This window comes from Artibeus jamaicensis, unplaced genomic scaffold, assembly GCF_021234435.1.
Source record: "Artibeus jamaicensis isolate MK-2021 breed Jamaican fruit bat unplaced genomic scaffold, CSHL_Jam_final contig_515, whole genome shotgun sequence".
NCBI lineage: Eukaryota > Metazoa > Chordata > Mammalia > Chiroptera > Phyllostomidae > Artibeus > Artibeus jamaicensis.
Window position 1 is genome coordinate 2,732,699 of NW_026521869.1, and position 13,154 is coordinate 2,745,852.

The 13,154-nt window shown below is 37.6% G+C and overlaps 1 protein-coding gene across 6 annotated transcripts in view; it reads right to left on the reverse strand.

Moving 5' to 3' along the window:
• The window catches only part of TMEM150C (transmembrane protein 150C), a 100,866-nt gene that overhangs the window by 17,645 nt on the left and 70,067 nt on the right, over positions 1 to 13,154 (reverse strand). For 5 of the 6 annotated variants that reach the window (XM_053668904.1, XM_053668908.1, XM_037150726.2 and 2 more), the window contains 4 exons: positions 7,460 to 7,549; positions 5,994 to 6,047; positions 5,830 to 5,862; positions 5,324 to 5,391 (listed from right to left, as the gene is read on the reverse strand). In XM_053668904.1, coding sequence (XP_053524879.1) covers positions 5,324 to 5,391; positions 5,830 to 5,862; positions 5,994 to 6,047; positions 7,460 to 7,539 — 235 coding nt within the window. In that variant the 5' untranslated portion in view covers positions 7,540 to 7,549. Of the gene's footprint in view, positions 1 to 5,323; positions 5,392 to 5,829; positions 5,863 to 5,993; positions 6,048 to 7,459; positions 7,550 to 9,497; positions 9,558 to 13,154 lie in introns of all 6 variants that reach the window. The other variant, XM_053668906.1, reaches the window with a different exon arrangement.

Here is a 13,154-nt window from a genome sequence, read left to right on the forward strand (position 1 = left end):
TTTATTGATTATGCCATTACAATTGTCTCATTTCCCTCCTTCACTCCCCTCCACCCTGCACACCCCCTCCAGTTCATATCCATGTGTCATAAGTTCTTTAGCTTGTACATTTTCCACACTACTCTTGCCCTCCCCCTATTTCCTCCCCACTGTCTATGCTACTTATTCTCTGTACCTTCTCCCCCCTTCTCCTCCTACTTTCCTGTTGCTAACCCTCCATGTGATGTTCATTTCTGTGGCTCCAATCCTGATCTAGCTGTGTGTTTAGTTTGCTTTCGTTTTAGGTGTGCTTATTAATAACTGTGTTTTCTGTCCTTTCACTGTTCATATTTTTAACTCTTTTTTCTTAGATAAGTCCCTTTAACATTTTATACAATAAGGGCTTGGTTATGGTGAATTCTTTAAACTTGACCTTATCTGAGAAGCACTTTATCTGTCCTTCCATTCTAAATGAAAGCTTTGCTGGATAGAGCAATCTTGGTTGTAGGTCTTTGGATTTCATGACTTGGAATACTTCTTTGGAGCCCCTTCTTGCCTGCAAGGTCTCTTTTGAGAAATCCACTGACAGTCTGATGGGCACTCCTTTGTAGGTGACTGTCCCCTTATCTCTTGCTGCTTCTAGAATTCTCTCCTTTATTTTAATCTTGGCTAATGTAATAATTACATTTATTACATTAATGTAATAAATGTGCCTTGGTGTGTTCCTCCTTGGGTCCACCTTCTTTGGGATTCTCTGAGCTTCCTGGATTTCCTGGAAGTCTATTGCCTTTGCCAGATTGGAGAAGTTCTCCTTTATTATTGGTTCAAATAAGTTTTCCACTTGTGGCTGTTCCTCTTCCCCTTCTGGTACCCCTATAATTCAGATGTTGCAATATTTAAAGATGTCCTGGAGGTTCCTAAGCCTCTCCTCATTTTTGAGGGAACCCTTGTTTCTTCATTCTTTTCTGTTTTGTTGTTTTTTTCTTCCTTCTGGTCCACTCCATTGATTTGAGTCCCAGTTTTCTTTCCATTACTATTGGTTCCCTATGCATTTTCCTTCATTTCACTTAGTGTAGCCTTCATTTTTTTCATCTAATTTGTGACCAAAATCAACCAGTTCTGTGAGCATCCTGATGACCAGTGTTTTGAACTGTGTATCTAATAGGTTGGCTATCTCATGGTCACTTAAAAGTATGGCTCTGGGGCTTTGATTTGTTCTTATTGAGTCATTTTTTGTCAGGTCACACCTGTTATGTATGAGGGGGGGAGCCTTAGATGTCCACCAGGGTAGGGCAACCCAGTCTCTGGGTTGTGACTCTGTATGTGGGGGCGGGGTCAGAGAGGGAACAGTGGTGCTTGTTCCCCTTTCTCTCAGAATTCAGTCCCCTCTGTTGCTTTCCACAAGCAAATTGGGCCCTTCTGGTGCTGGTTCCCAAGTGGATGGGCTTGTGTCCATTCTAGGACCCTGTCGTTCTCTCCAACAAACTCTCCTGTGAGGCTGGGAGCCTCTCCCGGCAGCTCAACCCTCTAAAGTTTTTCCATTTGGTGCTTTTAGGCTTTATTTCCTGGCGCTGGGGCCCTGGGTTGCGCAGTCTGTCTCACTGCCCTTTTATTTTTGCCTGGTTTATCTACACGCGAATGTGTGTCCTGGTCAGCCAACCGCCTTGTGGGCCTCACTGGGTTTTCTCTCCTGTACCTGGTTCTGCTAACTCCCCCCTCTTCCGGCCAGAGCCCCTCTCCTCTGTCTCCACCCTTCTTACTGGTCTGGATGAATGGTTTATTCTTATCAAACTTCATTCAGTACAGGTCAGTTTTCTGTCTGTTCTGGTTGTGTTTTTGTTTCTAAATCTTTGTTATCCTTAAATTTGGTTGTGCGAGGAGGTACAGTGTTTCCACCTATGCCTTCATCATTGCTGGAAGTCTCTATTTTCTTTATTAAATATTATTACTTTGAGGTTGACTTGCTTTTAAAGTCCAACTCAAAATAGCAACTCTTCGCTGAAGTTCTAAACTGGTGCCTGGCCAAATTCTTTTTTGTTTTGTTTAGTTTTGTTATTTATGTACCAATAATCCCTATTTATGGCTGCAGTAGAACACAACAATCAGTGTGTTTTGGCTGAAGGAGGGAGTGGCTGTTTTCAGGCGACTGAAATCATTCAGCAATCAGCTTTGTCCTTGCAATCTCTTCGGGGTGAAATTAATATTTCCTTTAAGAAATTTTTCTCAGGTCTTTTACCCCCACAGAAGACATAAAGTGTGGACTCAGGACAAAGAACATAACTAATTATGTTAAAAAAATAATTGAGCAGTTGATCCTGATCTTTGATTAGTATGTTAAAAAGATAAAAGGTCTTTGGCAACTAAATTTAATCAATGTTACACCCTCATTTGTAGGTTGTAAATTATAATCCACACATCTGCCAAAAAGCAGAGACTTATAAGCAGAGTAGGTTGTTTTTTAAAGTGAGTATGTCATCTAAAATAATAGTTGAGGTTGAACAGGATGAACCTGGGGAGATGGAGGCATCCATAGTTCAGAGCAAGAATCATTAGTAAACTGACTTTCACTCCTAGAGTTCATAAATAAATAATTGCTGGTTAATTCCCACTGAACACTAATCTTAATCCATTTGTATCTACTAGATGGCACTAAAAATGATGAAAGATAATAAAGAATAAACACTGGATGCCACAATACTTTAGAGCAGGAAAGCTAGTGAAAACTTTTTGCTTCTTTGTTGAGCAGGGAAGGCCTGGACAATCATGAGTGCCAGCTGGAAGAGGGGACTTGTTTTCCTTGCTTAGTTTATAGGAATGCTTTAGTAATTAGTTCACCATAAGCTTCATAACCAGATGAATTTGCACTGTGAAAACTTGTATTTTTAGATTATACAATGAGGACTACTGGGAAATATGTTTTTCTTAAAAATATGAAGGAAACAATACGTTTTCTTCCAATACGTGGCTTCTAACATGTTCATTTGTTTCTTTAAAGCCCATTGGAGGACAGACAGCTTGTGACAACTTTTTTATAAGGGTGCTGTCCTCTGGATTGTGATTAGATGAGGTGGTATTTGCAAAGCTCTTAGCATTGTGCTTGTAATATAAATAACTGTCATTGATTGTTGTTATCATTGTACTCTGTGGGGATGATCCTATGAGTAGGTAGCAATCTGCAGGCGTGTGATTGCAAAGGGGTTGGGAAAGCTCCCTAACCCTGCAACTGAAGAGTCACTCTTGGGGCACTGTGCTCTGTTAAATGCAGATATCTTTTTAGCAGTCATGTATGCCTTTGTATGACTAAACTTATTAGATCTTTTCAGAAGAGTGGTGTCAAGAGTAGAAAAAAGGTCAAGTATAAAGCTTCTTTCTGGCAGCTTGGAGGCTAAAGGCACTGAAAACAAAGCCTGAGTGACAAGGACAGGCCTCGGTGTCCACATGGGAACCAGCTGCTGAAAATGCTACGTTTCTCAGAACTTGGGAATATCTCAGACACGAAAACACTGACTGCTAAGGGCATGAAGAGAAAAGCTTCATTAAAGATTCAGCAACCCTAGCGTCAGGATATATCTAACCTTCTCCTTAGTGCTAGTGTAGCAATCCATGCCTTCCAGACACTTCCTGCTTACAGTACAAATGGAATATGCTCGGGAAGCCTGGGCACAGAGCAATCTTATTAACTATAGAAAATCCCCTCAGTGTGCTTCTCTCTAAACCTCACAGCTTCAAGAGAGGCCTCTGGGGCCTTACAGGGAACATTCTCCATGTTTCTCACTATTTGAAAACCCTCTCAACTAAGATTTTTGCCTGTGTTGCATGTTGGACCAATCACCTCTCTTGATTTTCCAATGAGGTCTATGGGTCTTCCCTCTTCCTACAGCAAACATTAAAAAAAAAAAACATTAAGAGCGAGTAGAAATTTTTTTTGGGGGGGAGAGAATTATACATGGATGAAATAACAGGTCACCTCTTAGGAAGACAAAAAGGCTGAATACTCCCTCAGTACTAACATCATCTTTATTTCTTGGAGTAAAAAGTCTCACCTTTCTTAGAACCATTTTTAGGATTCTTGGGGTATAATCCTAGCAGTGGAATTGCTGGGTCAAAAGGCAGGTCAATTTTTATTTTTCTGAGAAAATTCCATACTGTTTTCCATAATGGTTGTACCAGTCTACAATCCCACCAACAGTGAACTAAGGACCCCTTTTCCCCACAACCTCTCCAACATTTGTTGTTTGTTGCTTTGTTTATGATAGCCATCCTGACTGGTGTAAAGTGGTATCTCATTGTGGTTTTAATTTGCATCTCTCTGATAGCTAACGATATTGAGCATCTCTTCATGTGTCTCTGAATGTTCTGTATGTCCTCCTTGGAGAAGTGTTTGTTCAAGTCCTTTTCCCATTTTTTAATTGGGTTGGGTGTCTTCTTAGAGCTGCGTGGAAATACCTTTGTCTAGTTCATTGTTTTATCTTTTAATTCGAAAATGCACAGGCAGTGTAAGTTCCTTTGTATTTTATTAAGTTTGTAATTTGTTCGAAAAGTCTCACCTTTCAAAAGAACCATTTCTAGAAATCCACTGTTGAAATATTTCATTGTCACTGGCCCATCCCCCACAGCATGCCAATGATGATGGTTGACCCTTTGAAAGAAACTGGGAAGGCCGGGCCTTGAGGAGGGGGTACATAAAGCCCATTGGAAAAGGACAGAGAGCACAGCTGGTTCCCACAGTCCCCAGAGGACCACCCGATCCTCGAAGCACTCACAGTCAAAGGGGCCAGGACATTAAATGAGGGTCTTGGGCCCTGAAGAAAAAGTGGGAAATTGGGGCTGGACATGAATATACAAGTTCTTTCTTTCTTTTCTTAACCTATGTCTCCATTTGCCAGTGTGATTTGTATATAGGATAGACACAGGGGAGGCCATAACCTTTAGATGTAAAAAGCAGTATCTACACACATCAATATCTGTCACTGAGCCCAGACATTCTTCATCTTTTCCAGTGAAGAAATAAAAAAGGCATTCTTTTTACAGTAAACATATTGTACAACATTCCATTCTCAGGTAGGATTTAATGGTATGTGAAATATGTTATTTTATGCAGCAAAAGAAATAAAGTCAAGAGTACACTGACATGATAAAGATGGTAAAGGGAAGAGAAAATATAAGTAGGGCAAATATAGCAGGATTTATGAGAAAAAAGACCCTCAAAACAAAAAGTTAGCTTCACCATGATAGGATCCCAAATTATCAACTAAGCGTACTATGCTTTCAATATGGGTTTGGGAGAACTGAAAATAACAGAAATGTATCAATGCACATAAAGCATTCTTTATTATCTGCTTACCTAGGAATGCTGCCATGTTCATAACTTGACTAAACACACAGCTTGCAGGAGGTGCATCACCTGCAATACTTGAAATATATGAAATGTTTTATTATTACTATATAAAAATCTATAACTATTCAAAGAACTGAATGTTTGTGTACCCTCAAAATTGACATGTTGAAATCCTAACCCCCAATATGATAGTATCAGGAGGTAGGACTTTTGAAGGTAATTAAGTTATGAGGGTGGAGCCCTGGTGAATGGGATTAGGGACCTCTTTTCCTCTTTCCACCACTTGAGGATACCATGAGCAGATGGCACTCTGTAACCCAGGAGAGAGCTCTCATCAGAACCTGACCATGCTGGTACCCTGCTCTTGGACTTCTAACCTCCAGATTGTGTGAAATAAATTTCTGTGAAATAAGCCACCCAGTCTGTGCTATGTTGTTATGGTAGCCCAAATTAAGACCCCACCCCCAACTTTTTCTAAGATTCAGCAGATCAGAAGACAATTATCAAATTACCTTATATATGGTGCATGCTTCACACCAGGTTTCCTGGATAACAGAAAACACAGAAACTCTCAGTAAAGCACATTCTTTTGCATACAGTTTAACCTCACCAGTGGCAACATTTTTGTTAGGTCTGTGGATGAACAATGAATTAATTACCCAGAGACACACTTTACCTTTCAGCTGAATTTAATGGGAAAATTTTGTCATCTTCTACAGCTATAAAGTATCTGTAAAGAAAGAATAAAAGTTTACAAAATAAATAAATTAAAAAAAACAAGAACCATTGTTTCCCAGTTTTATTAGACTAACCACACTGAATCATATTCATTTTATACCTTAACTGGGAAAATGCTCTTTTATTGTAATGCTCTACTTGTGGATCATCTTGCTCTTTGAAGCTGAAATGTTATTACTAATACTGTTTCTTTAATTTTTAAAACATCCCCCCAAATAATGGAAATCATTATAATCTGAAAACTAAAAAACAAAGAAATAAGACCTTACAACTTTGGGCAAACTAAAATTTGAATTCAAATTTTCCATTTCTCAGGAATTTCTCAGTCCACTTTTTTTAACTGCAAGGAACTAAATTAATGTTCTACAAGTGAATAGTACTTGAAATAAGCAAGAGTGGGAGCATTTTGTGATAAGCCAAGAGTTCCAATGTAATGAAACCCATTTTATAAACATACCACAGACCTTGTCACAAACCCCCCTGGACTATGAACTGGACTGCAGTGGAATCCTTAAGACGTTAGTTAGTGTTGAATTAGCAAATCTTGCAAAAAAAAAAGAATCCATATCACCAGTTTATAGAGTGTACATTACTGAAAGAACACAGGCACACAAAAATAAGTCTAGTATTCTTTACTACATGCTTTGAATAATTTATTACTCACTCTTGTTATTTACTTTGGGTAACAGAAAAAGGAAAAAGAAATGAGGACTTTAGCAAGGTTAAATTATTTTAAAGTATTTATAAATACATTCATATAGATACACCATGTGCTATCAAAACCATATTTTTATCTATTGGGTTGGCCAAAAAGTTTATTTGTTTTTATCCTATAAGATGACTCTAGTAGCACTTTGAATGAAGATGTCTTTAACTTCATTCAAAACAATTTTGTAGATTGTATGGTGACAGCTGTCATATCAGCATGCATTAAAAAACATATGAAAATGGTGAATTTTTGTGTAGCCATTGTAATATTGAAGATGGAAGAAAATATGCAACATGTTCAGCATATTATGCTTTATTATTTCAAGAAAGGTAAAAACACAACTGAAACACTAAAAAAGATTTGTGCGGTATATGGAGAAGGTGCTGTGACTGATTGAACATGTCAAAAGTGGTTTGAGAAGTTTTATGCTGGAAATTTCTCTCTGGATGATGCTCAACGGTCAGGTAGACCAGTTGAAGTTGATAGTGATCAAATGGAGACATTAACTGAGAACAATCAACATTATACCACACAGGAGATAGCCAACAATACTCAAAATATCCAAATCAATAAAGTTATTGGTGAAAATGAGAAATGTGTTGTTTTTTATTTTACAGAAAAAAACTACACAGACTTTTTGGCCAACCCAAGACATTGCACCTCAGACCTTAGTAATTAAATAAGAGAATACTCACACTATCCACAATCCAGCTGAAGTAAACAAAGTAAACACAAGAGGTAAAAACATCCATACGCTGCATTTCTTGCCATCCATACCTGTTGCACTGAAATACAATGAACAGGTATTCATAACTAACACAAAAATTTACCTTTACTTTCTCAAGACAGGAAGTTTAATGGAAAAGGAATGCATTTTATGAAACCATGGTTTGAATCTGTATCATATGGCCACCTATACATGTGGGAAATGCTTGAGTAGGGAACATGGATGATAGTTATCTAGCATTAGCTCAAATATTTCAGAGTCTTAGTTAAGAACTGATGGAAACTTCTACTTCTCATAACAACATTTATCCTCAGACAAGCATCGGAGCATTTAAGAAAGTACAAAAGGGGTTGGGTTAGGACTTGCAAGAGGAAGTTTTAGGTTAGGACTAGGTCCCTAAGGCAAACTCCAACCTACTTTAGGTGCTGTTAACATTTATGGATTTTTGAATATATGGATCCAGCATGTACCTAAGTCTGCGGCTTAGCTAGCAAGAATATTAGAAACAAATGGGTACTAAATAAATTAGCAACACAAGAGGAATTGGCAAATGCTTTGCAGATCTGAATTTTTCTCACAACGTGTTATTGAGTAACTATCTCAGTAGACTCTAAAATGAACACTTGGGTCTCAGTAGACTCTAAAATGAACACTCGGGGAAAACATTTTGTGTATAACTTTAAATTAGTTCCCACAAACACAATGGGAAAAAATAGATGCCAGGCATTTTGGATGTGTTATTTTAAGGCAAAAATATATAAATAAATAAATTCTCCACCAAAATAAAGTAGAAAGCAGGAGCTTCAGAATGTCTGTGAAAAATTACTGATATAGAACAGAAAGAAATAACTATCACTTTACTTCCTTGCTCAAAACCATCAGACAAAATCTATTTGAGACACTGGATGCCAACAGTCCTTAAGGCAAAAAACACTAGTTCCAAGAAAATAAGGTACCCTAAGTGACCTCCACAGGAGATCAAACAAGCAGAAGTATATGGGGTTAAATGGCACCTCTAGGGAGAAACTGCTACTTGTTGCTTTGGGTTTTACAATTAACTGGAGAAGTTATTTACTGGGTTTGAACTAACACTGTTACATTTCTGAGCATGTCCATGATATTTACTTTCATAATACTGACATTCTTTGGGCCTTCCAAGTGTTAAGAACAGACAGAGAACATGGTCCCTCAATTTAGCCTAAGGTGTCAGGGAGGTCTTGGTTCCCCAAACTGACCTACCTGAGTAGGTAGATCTTCCAGGCAAGGGGACACAGACCTGGACCTAAAATGTGTCCTTGAATGGTTGTGCTCTAGTCTAAACACCTATCTGGGTAGGGGTGTTAAATTAATGACAGAATTTATTGAAAGACATTAGAAAAACTTGCAATCGATTTAATCCAATCTAATCCAATTGACAAGTATTGACACCCACTTGTGCCAGGCACAAGGTGGGTGGTGGAAATACTGAGGTGAGCTCTAATGAATACAACTATTTTTATGGAACAGTTTATGCCACATATAAAAGCTAGTGTACTAACCAGTGGTACATTATTGTTCTATTTATATAGTGTAGAAGACTATGAATATTCTAAGCATATACAATTTGGTTAGTTGGTATCTATTTATTTATTTGTGTACAGAAAATTGTGGGCTCATAATAAGGCTATCAATTATGCTAACAAAAATAATTCCATCAGTTTGCTAAGTTGCAGAGGGAGTACAGAAAGTAGGGATGTTGACTGAGCATGTAAACCAATTATTCTAGATCTGCCCCTGAAATAGGCTGCTTGGACAGGATGAGTACAGCTGAAATGGTTACACTGGAGTAAGAGTTAAGACACCAAATCCTCAACTTTAGTTTTGCCAATAACTGACTACATAGGCCTGAGCCAGTTACTTAAATCTGTAACACCATTTCCCTGTCTTGCTACATGAAGATTGTTGAATTTGAAGGCAGGGAGAGAACATCAAGGACTGAGGCCTCACAGGGTGATGAGGCTACTTACCTTGTAAGTAGCAGGATGCTTCAATTTGCCCAGAATTACCAGCCCCAGAAGGCTTCGTGCCTGTTAATCATTTTAAAAAATAATCTGGCAAATAAATCATAATGCCAACTTATTTATGTACACTGAGAAACACAACTGCCAAGTAGACAAATACTCTTGCACATTGGTTCCCCTTTTAGGAAAATCTATACAGAAAATCAAAATTTGGAGGTAGGAAAGTAGAGTGGAGAGTTAACAAGCTAATTCTGAGACTATGGCATCAAGCTACAATAGCTACAATAGCTTTATATGCTAATTTCCTTTAAAGAAAGGCTATATGGTTAAATGGAAATGGTATGGCAATGAATAGGACCCAAACCCAGCTCTGCCATTCACTAGCTGTCTGATCTCTACCAAGTTATGTCACCTCTTAAGCCTTAGTTTAATGATGGAGATAACTTCTATTTTGTAGGGTTGTGCTGAGGATTAATGACAAAGCAGGTAACACCACACATCACGCATGTTCCATAAGTGGAAGCTCTGCCAACTCTAACTGCCAAGATCAATGTTAAGGCAAAGTACTCTTCCTCCAAAGCACCTCAGGACACCTGAACACTTGCTTCTTCTTCGGGCTCTTGTTTTTCTAGAAGCATGCAGACACCCTTCCTGATTACAATAGTAACAGTTTCTTTCTTCAGATGGTTTTCCGAAAAATAAATCAATACCCTAACCATACACACCTATTGGAGGCCCAGCTTCCTGAGTCTACTCTTTGGTTATTTTTCACCATGCATTGCCTTTTTCATTTTGTTCTGAAGTATCTAAGGTGGCTACTCTCCTTAATTATTCTATTTTTATTAGTTTACTTCTCACACAGCAACCTCATCTCCAAGTTCTGGGAAAATCATACTATATCCTTTGTCTAATAATAGTTGAAATTGTACTTTTTTTTTAACTAAAAGGGATTCCCTTAGAGGGGAAAAGTGTAAGTTTATGAATAGTTGTATTAATATTGTAGCTTCCTACTTGGGTGCTTCTTTAGCATTTTTACATTGGTTATGCCCCCTTTTACTTTGGAAATAATTGCAAATTCACATGTGAGAAATTGTACAGCGAGATCCTATATATCCTTCACTCTACCTCCCCAATAGTAACATCTGTATACAACCATAGTATAATATCAGCTGCCTGGGTATTGACATTGATACAATTGTTTGATTTCATTCAGATTGCACTAGTTTTACACATGTTCCTTTCTGTATGAGTATATTTGGTTTTATACAATTCACCACATGTGTAGATTTGTGTGGTCACCGGCACAGTCACAGCTGGAACCTACATGTGTTGCTACAAGGGGAGACCAAGATCCCCCTTTGGCCTTTTATAACTACACTACTTCTTTCCTGGAACCCTCCTTTCTAATAGTGCCAGTGGCTCTGGCAGCCACTGATCCTTTTTTTACTTCTATAATTTTATCATCTCAAGAATGTTATACAAATGCAACCATAGAGCATGTAACCTTTGGAATTGACCTTGTTTTCACTGAGCCTTCATCTGAGAATTCCCTGGAGATTCACCTAAGGTTTATGTTCATCAATAGTTTGGTACCTTTAATCTTTGGTAGATTCCATGCTGTGGAAGTACCCAGTTTGTTTATTCACTGATTATAGCATACCTGGGTTGTTTCAAGTTTCTGGCTATTGCAATAAAGATGCTATGTCGTGGAGTTGTAAAGTACAGCATAGGGAATATAGTCAGTAATATTTAATAACTATGCATGGTGCCAGCTGGGTACTAGGAGAATGGTATATGACTGTCTGATCACTATGTTGTACACCTGAAACTAATACAAAATAATATTTAATGTAAACTAGAATTGAGAAATAAAATTAAACAATAAAATTAAGCACACAATTTAAAAAAAATTTTGCACGCCTATTTTCATGGTATTATTCATAGTAGCCAAAAGGTGGAAATATCCCAGATCACTGTCCATGAATTGATAAACAAAATGTGATATATATATATATATATATATATATATATATATATACAATGAAATTATTCAGCCTTAAAAAGGAATGAAATTCTGACACATGCTACATGATGGATGAACTTTTTGGACATGCTGAGTGAAACATGCCAGACATAAAAAGACATACTATATGTTTTCATTTATGAAAGGTACCTAGTGTAGTCAAATTCATAGAGACAGACAGTAGAATGGCAATTGCCAGGGGCTGGAGGGAGGAGAGGATGGAGAGTTATTATTTAATGAGTATAGTTGTAGTTTGGAATGATGAAAAGTTCTGGAAATGGATAGTGGTGATGGTTGTACAATAGTATGAAAGTACTTAATGTCACTGAATTATATACTTAAAATGATAAGAATTTTGCTATGTATATTTTAACTCACAATAAACATACATACATAAAATTTTGTTTTAAAAAAGACCCTGTTTGGAGAATGAAGAAATAAACTACAGACTTAGAGAAGTATTTGCAAACTACATGTTCAATAAAGGACTAGTATCTAGAATATATGAAGCACTCTTGAACTGTTTTTTATTTTCAACCATAAAAAATCTAGTTGAAAGTGGGCATAAGACAAGTTCAGACATTTCATAGAAGAGGATATACAGATTGCACATAAGCACATGAAAAGATATTCAACATCACTAGCCAGCAGGGAAGTGCTAATTAAAACCACAATGATTATCAGATATATCTCCCCAGGCAAGGGAAACAAAAGAAAAAATAAACAAATGGCACTTCATCAAACTAAAAATTTTTTGCACAGCAAAGGAAATCATCAACGAACTAAAAAGACAACCCACAGAATGGGAGAATATATTTGCCGATATATTTGATAAGGGTTTTTAAATTTTTATTTTATTTATTTTTATTTTATTTATTTATTTTTTAATTGATTATGCTGTTACAGTTGTTCTATTCCCCCTTTCATTCCCCTCCACCCTACCCCCCCATACCCACCATTACCCCCCTTTAGTTTATGACCATGTGTCTCAAGTCCTTTTTTTTTTTTTTATTTATTTTATTTTTTTGAATTGTTTATGCTGTTACAGTTGTTCTATTCCCCCCTTCATTCCCCTCCACCCTGCCTCCCCAACCCCCCGATTACCCCCCCTTTAGCTTATGTCCATGTGTCTCAAGTCCTTTAGGTTCTGTATTTCCCATACTATTCTTGCCCCCCCCCATCTATTTTCTATCTACTGTCTATGCTACTTGTTTTCTGTACCTTCTCTCCCCGTCTTCTACTCCCACTCCCCTGTTGCTAACCCTACTTGAGCTCTTCATTTCTATGTTTCCACTCCTGATCTAGCTGTCCTTTTAGTTTGCTTTCGTTTTAGGTGTGGTTGTTGATAACTGTGAGCTTGTTGTCCTTTCACTGTTCATGTTTCTTTAACTTCTTTTTCTTAGATAAGTCCCTTTAACATTTCATATAATAAGGGCTTGGTGATGATGAACTCCTTGAATTTGGTCTTATCTGAGAAGCACCTTATCTGTCCTTCCGTTCTAAATGAAAGTTTTGCTGGGTAGAGCAATCTTGGTTGTAGGTCTTTAGTTTTCATGACTTGGAATATTTCTTTCCAGCCCCTTCTTGCCTGTAAGGTCTCTTTTGAGAAATCAGCTGACAGTCTGATGGGGACTCCTTTG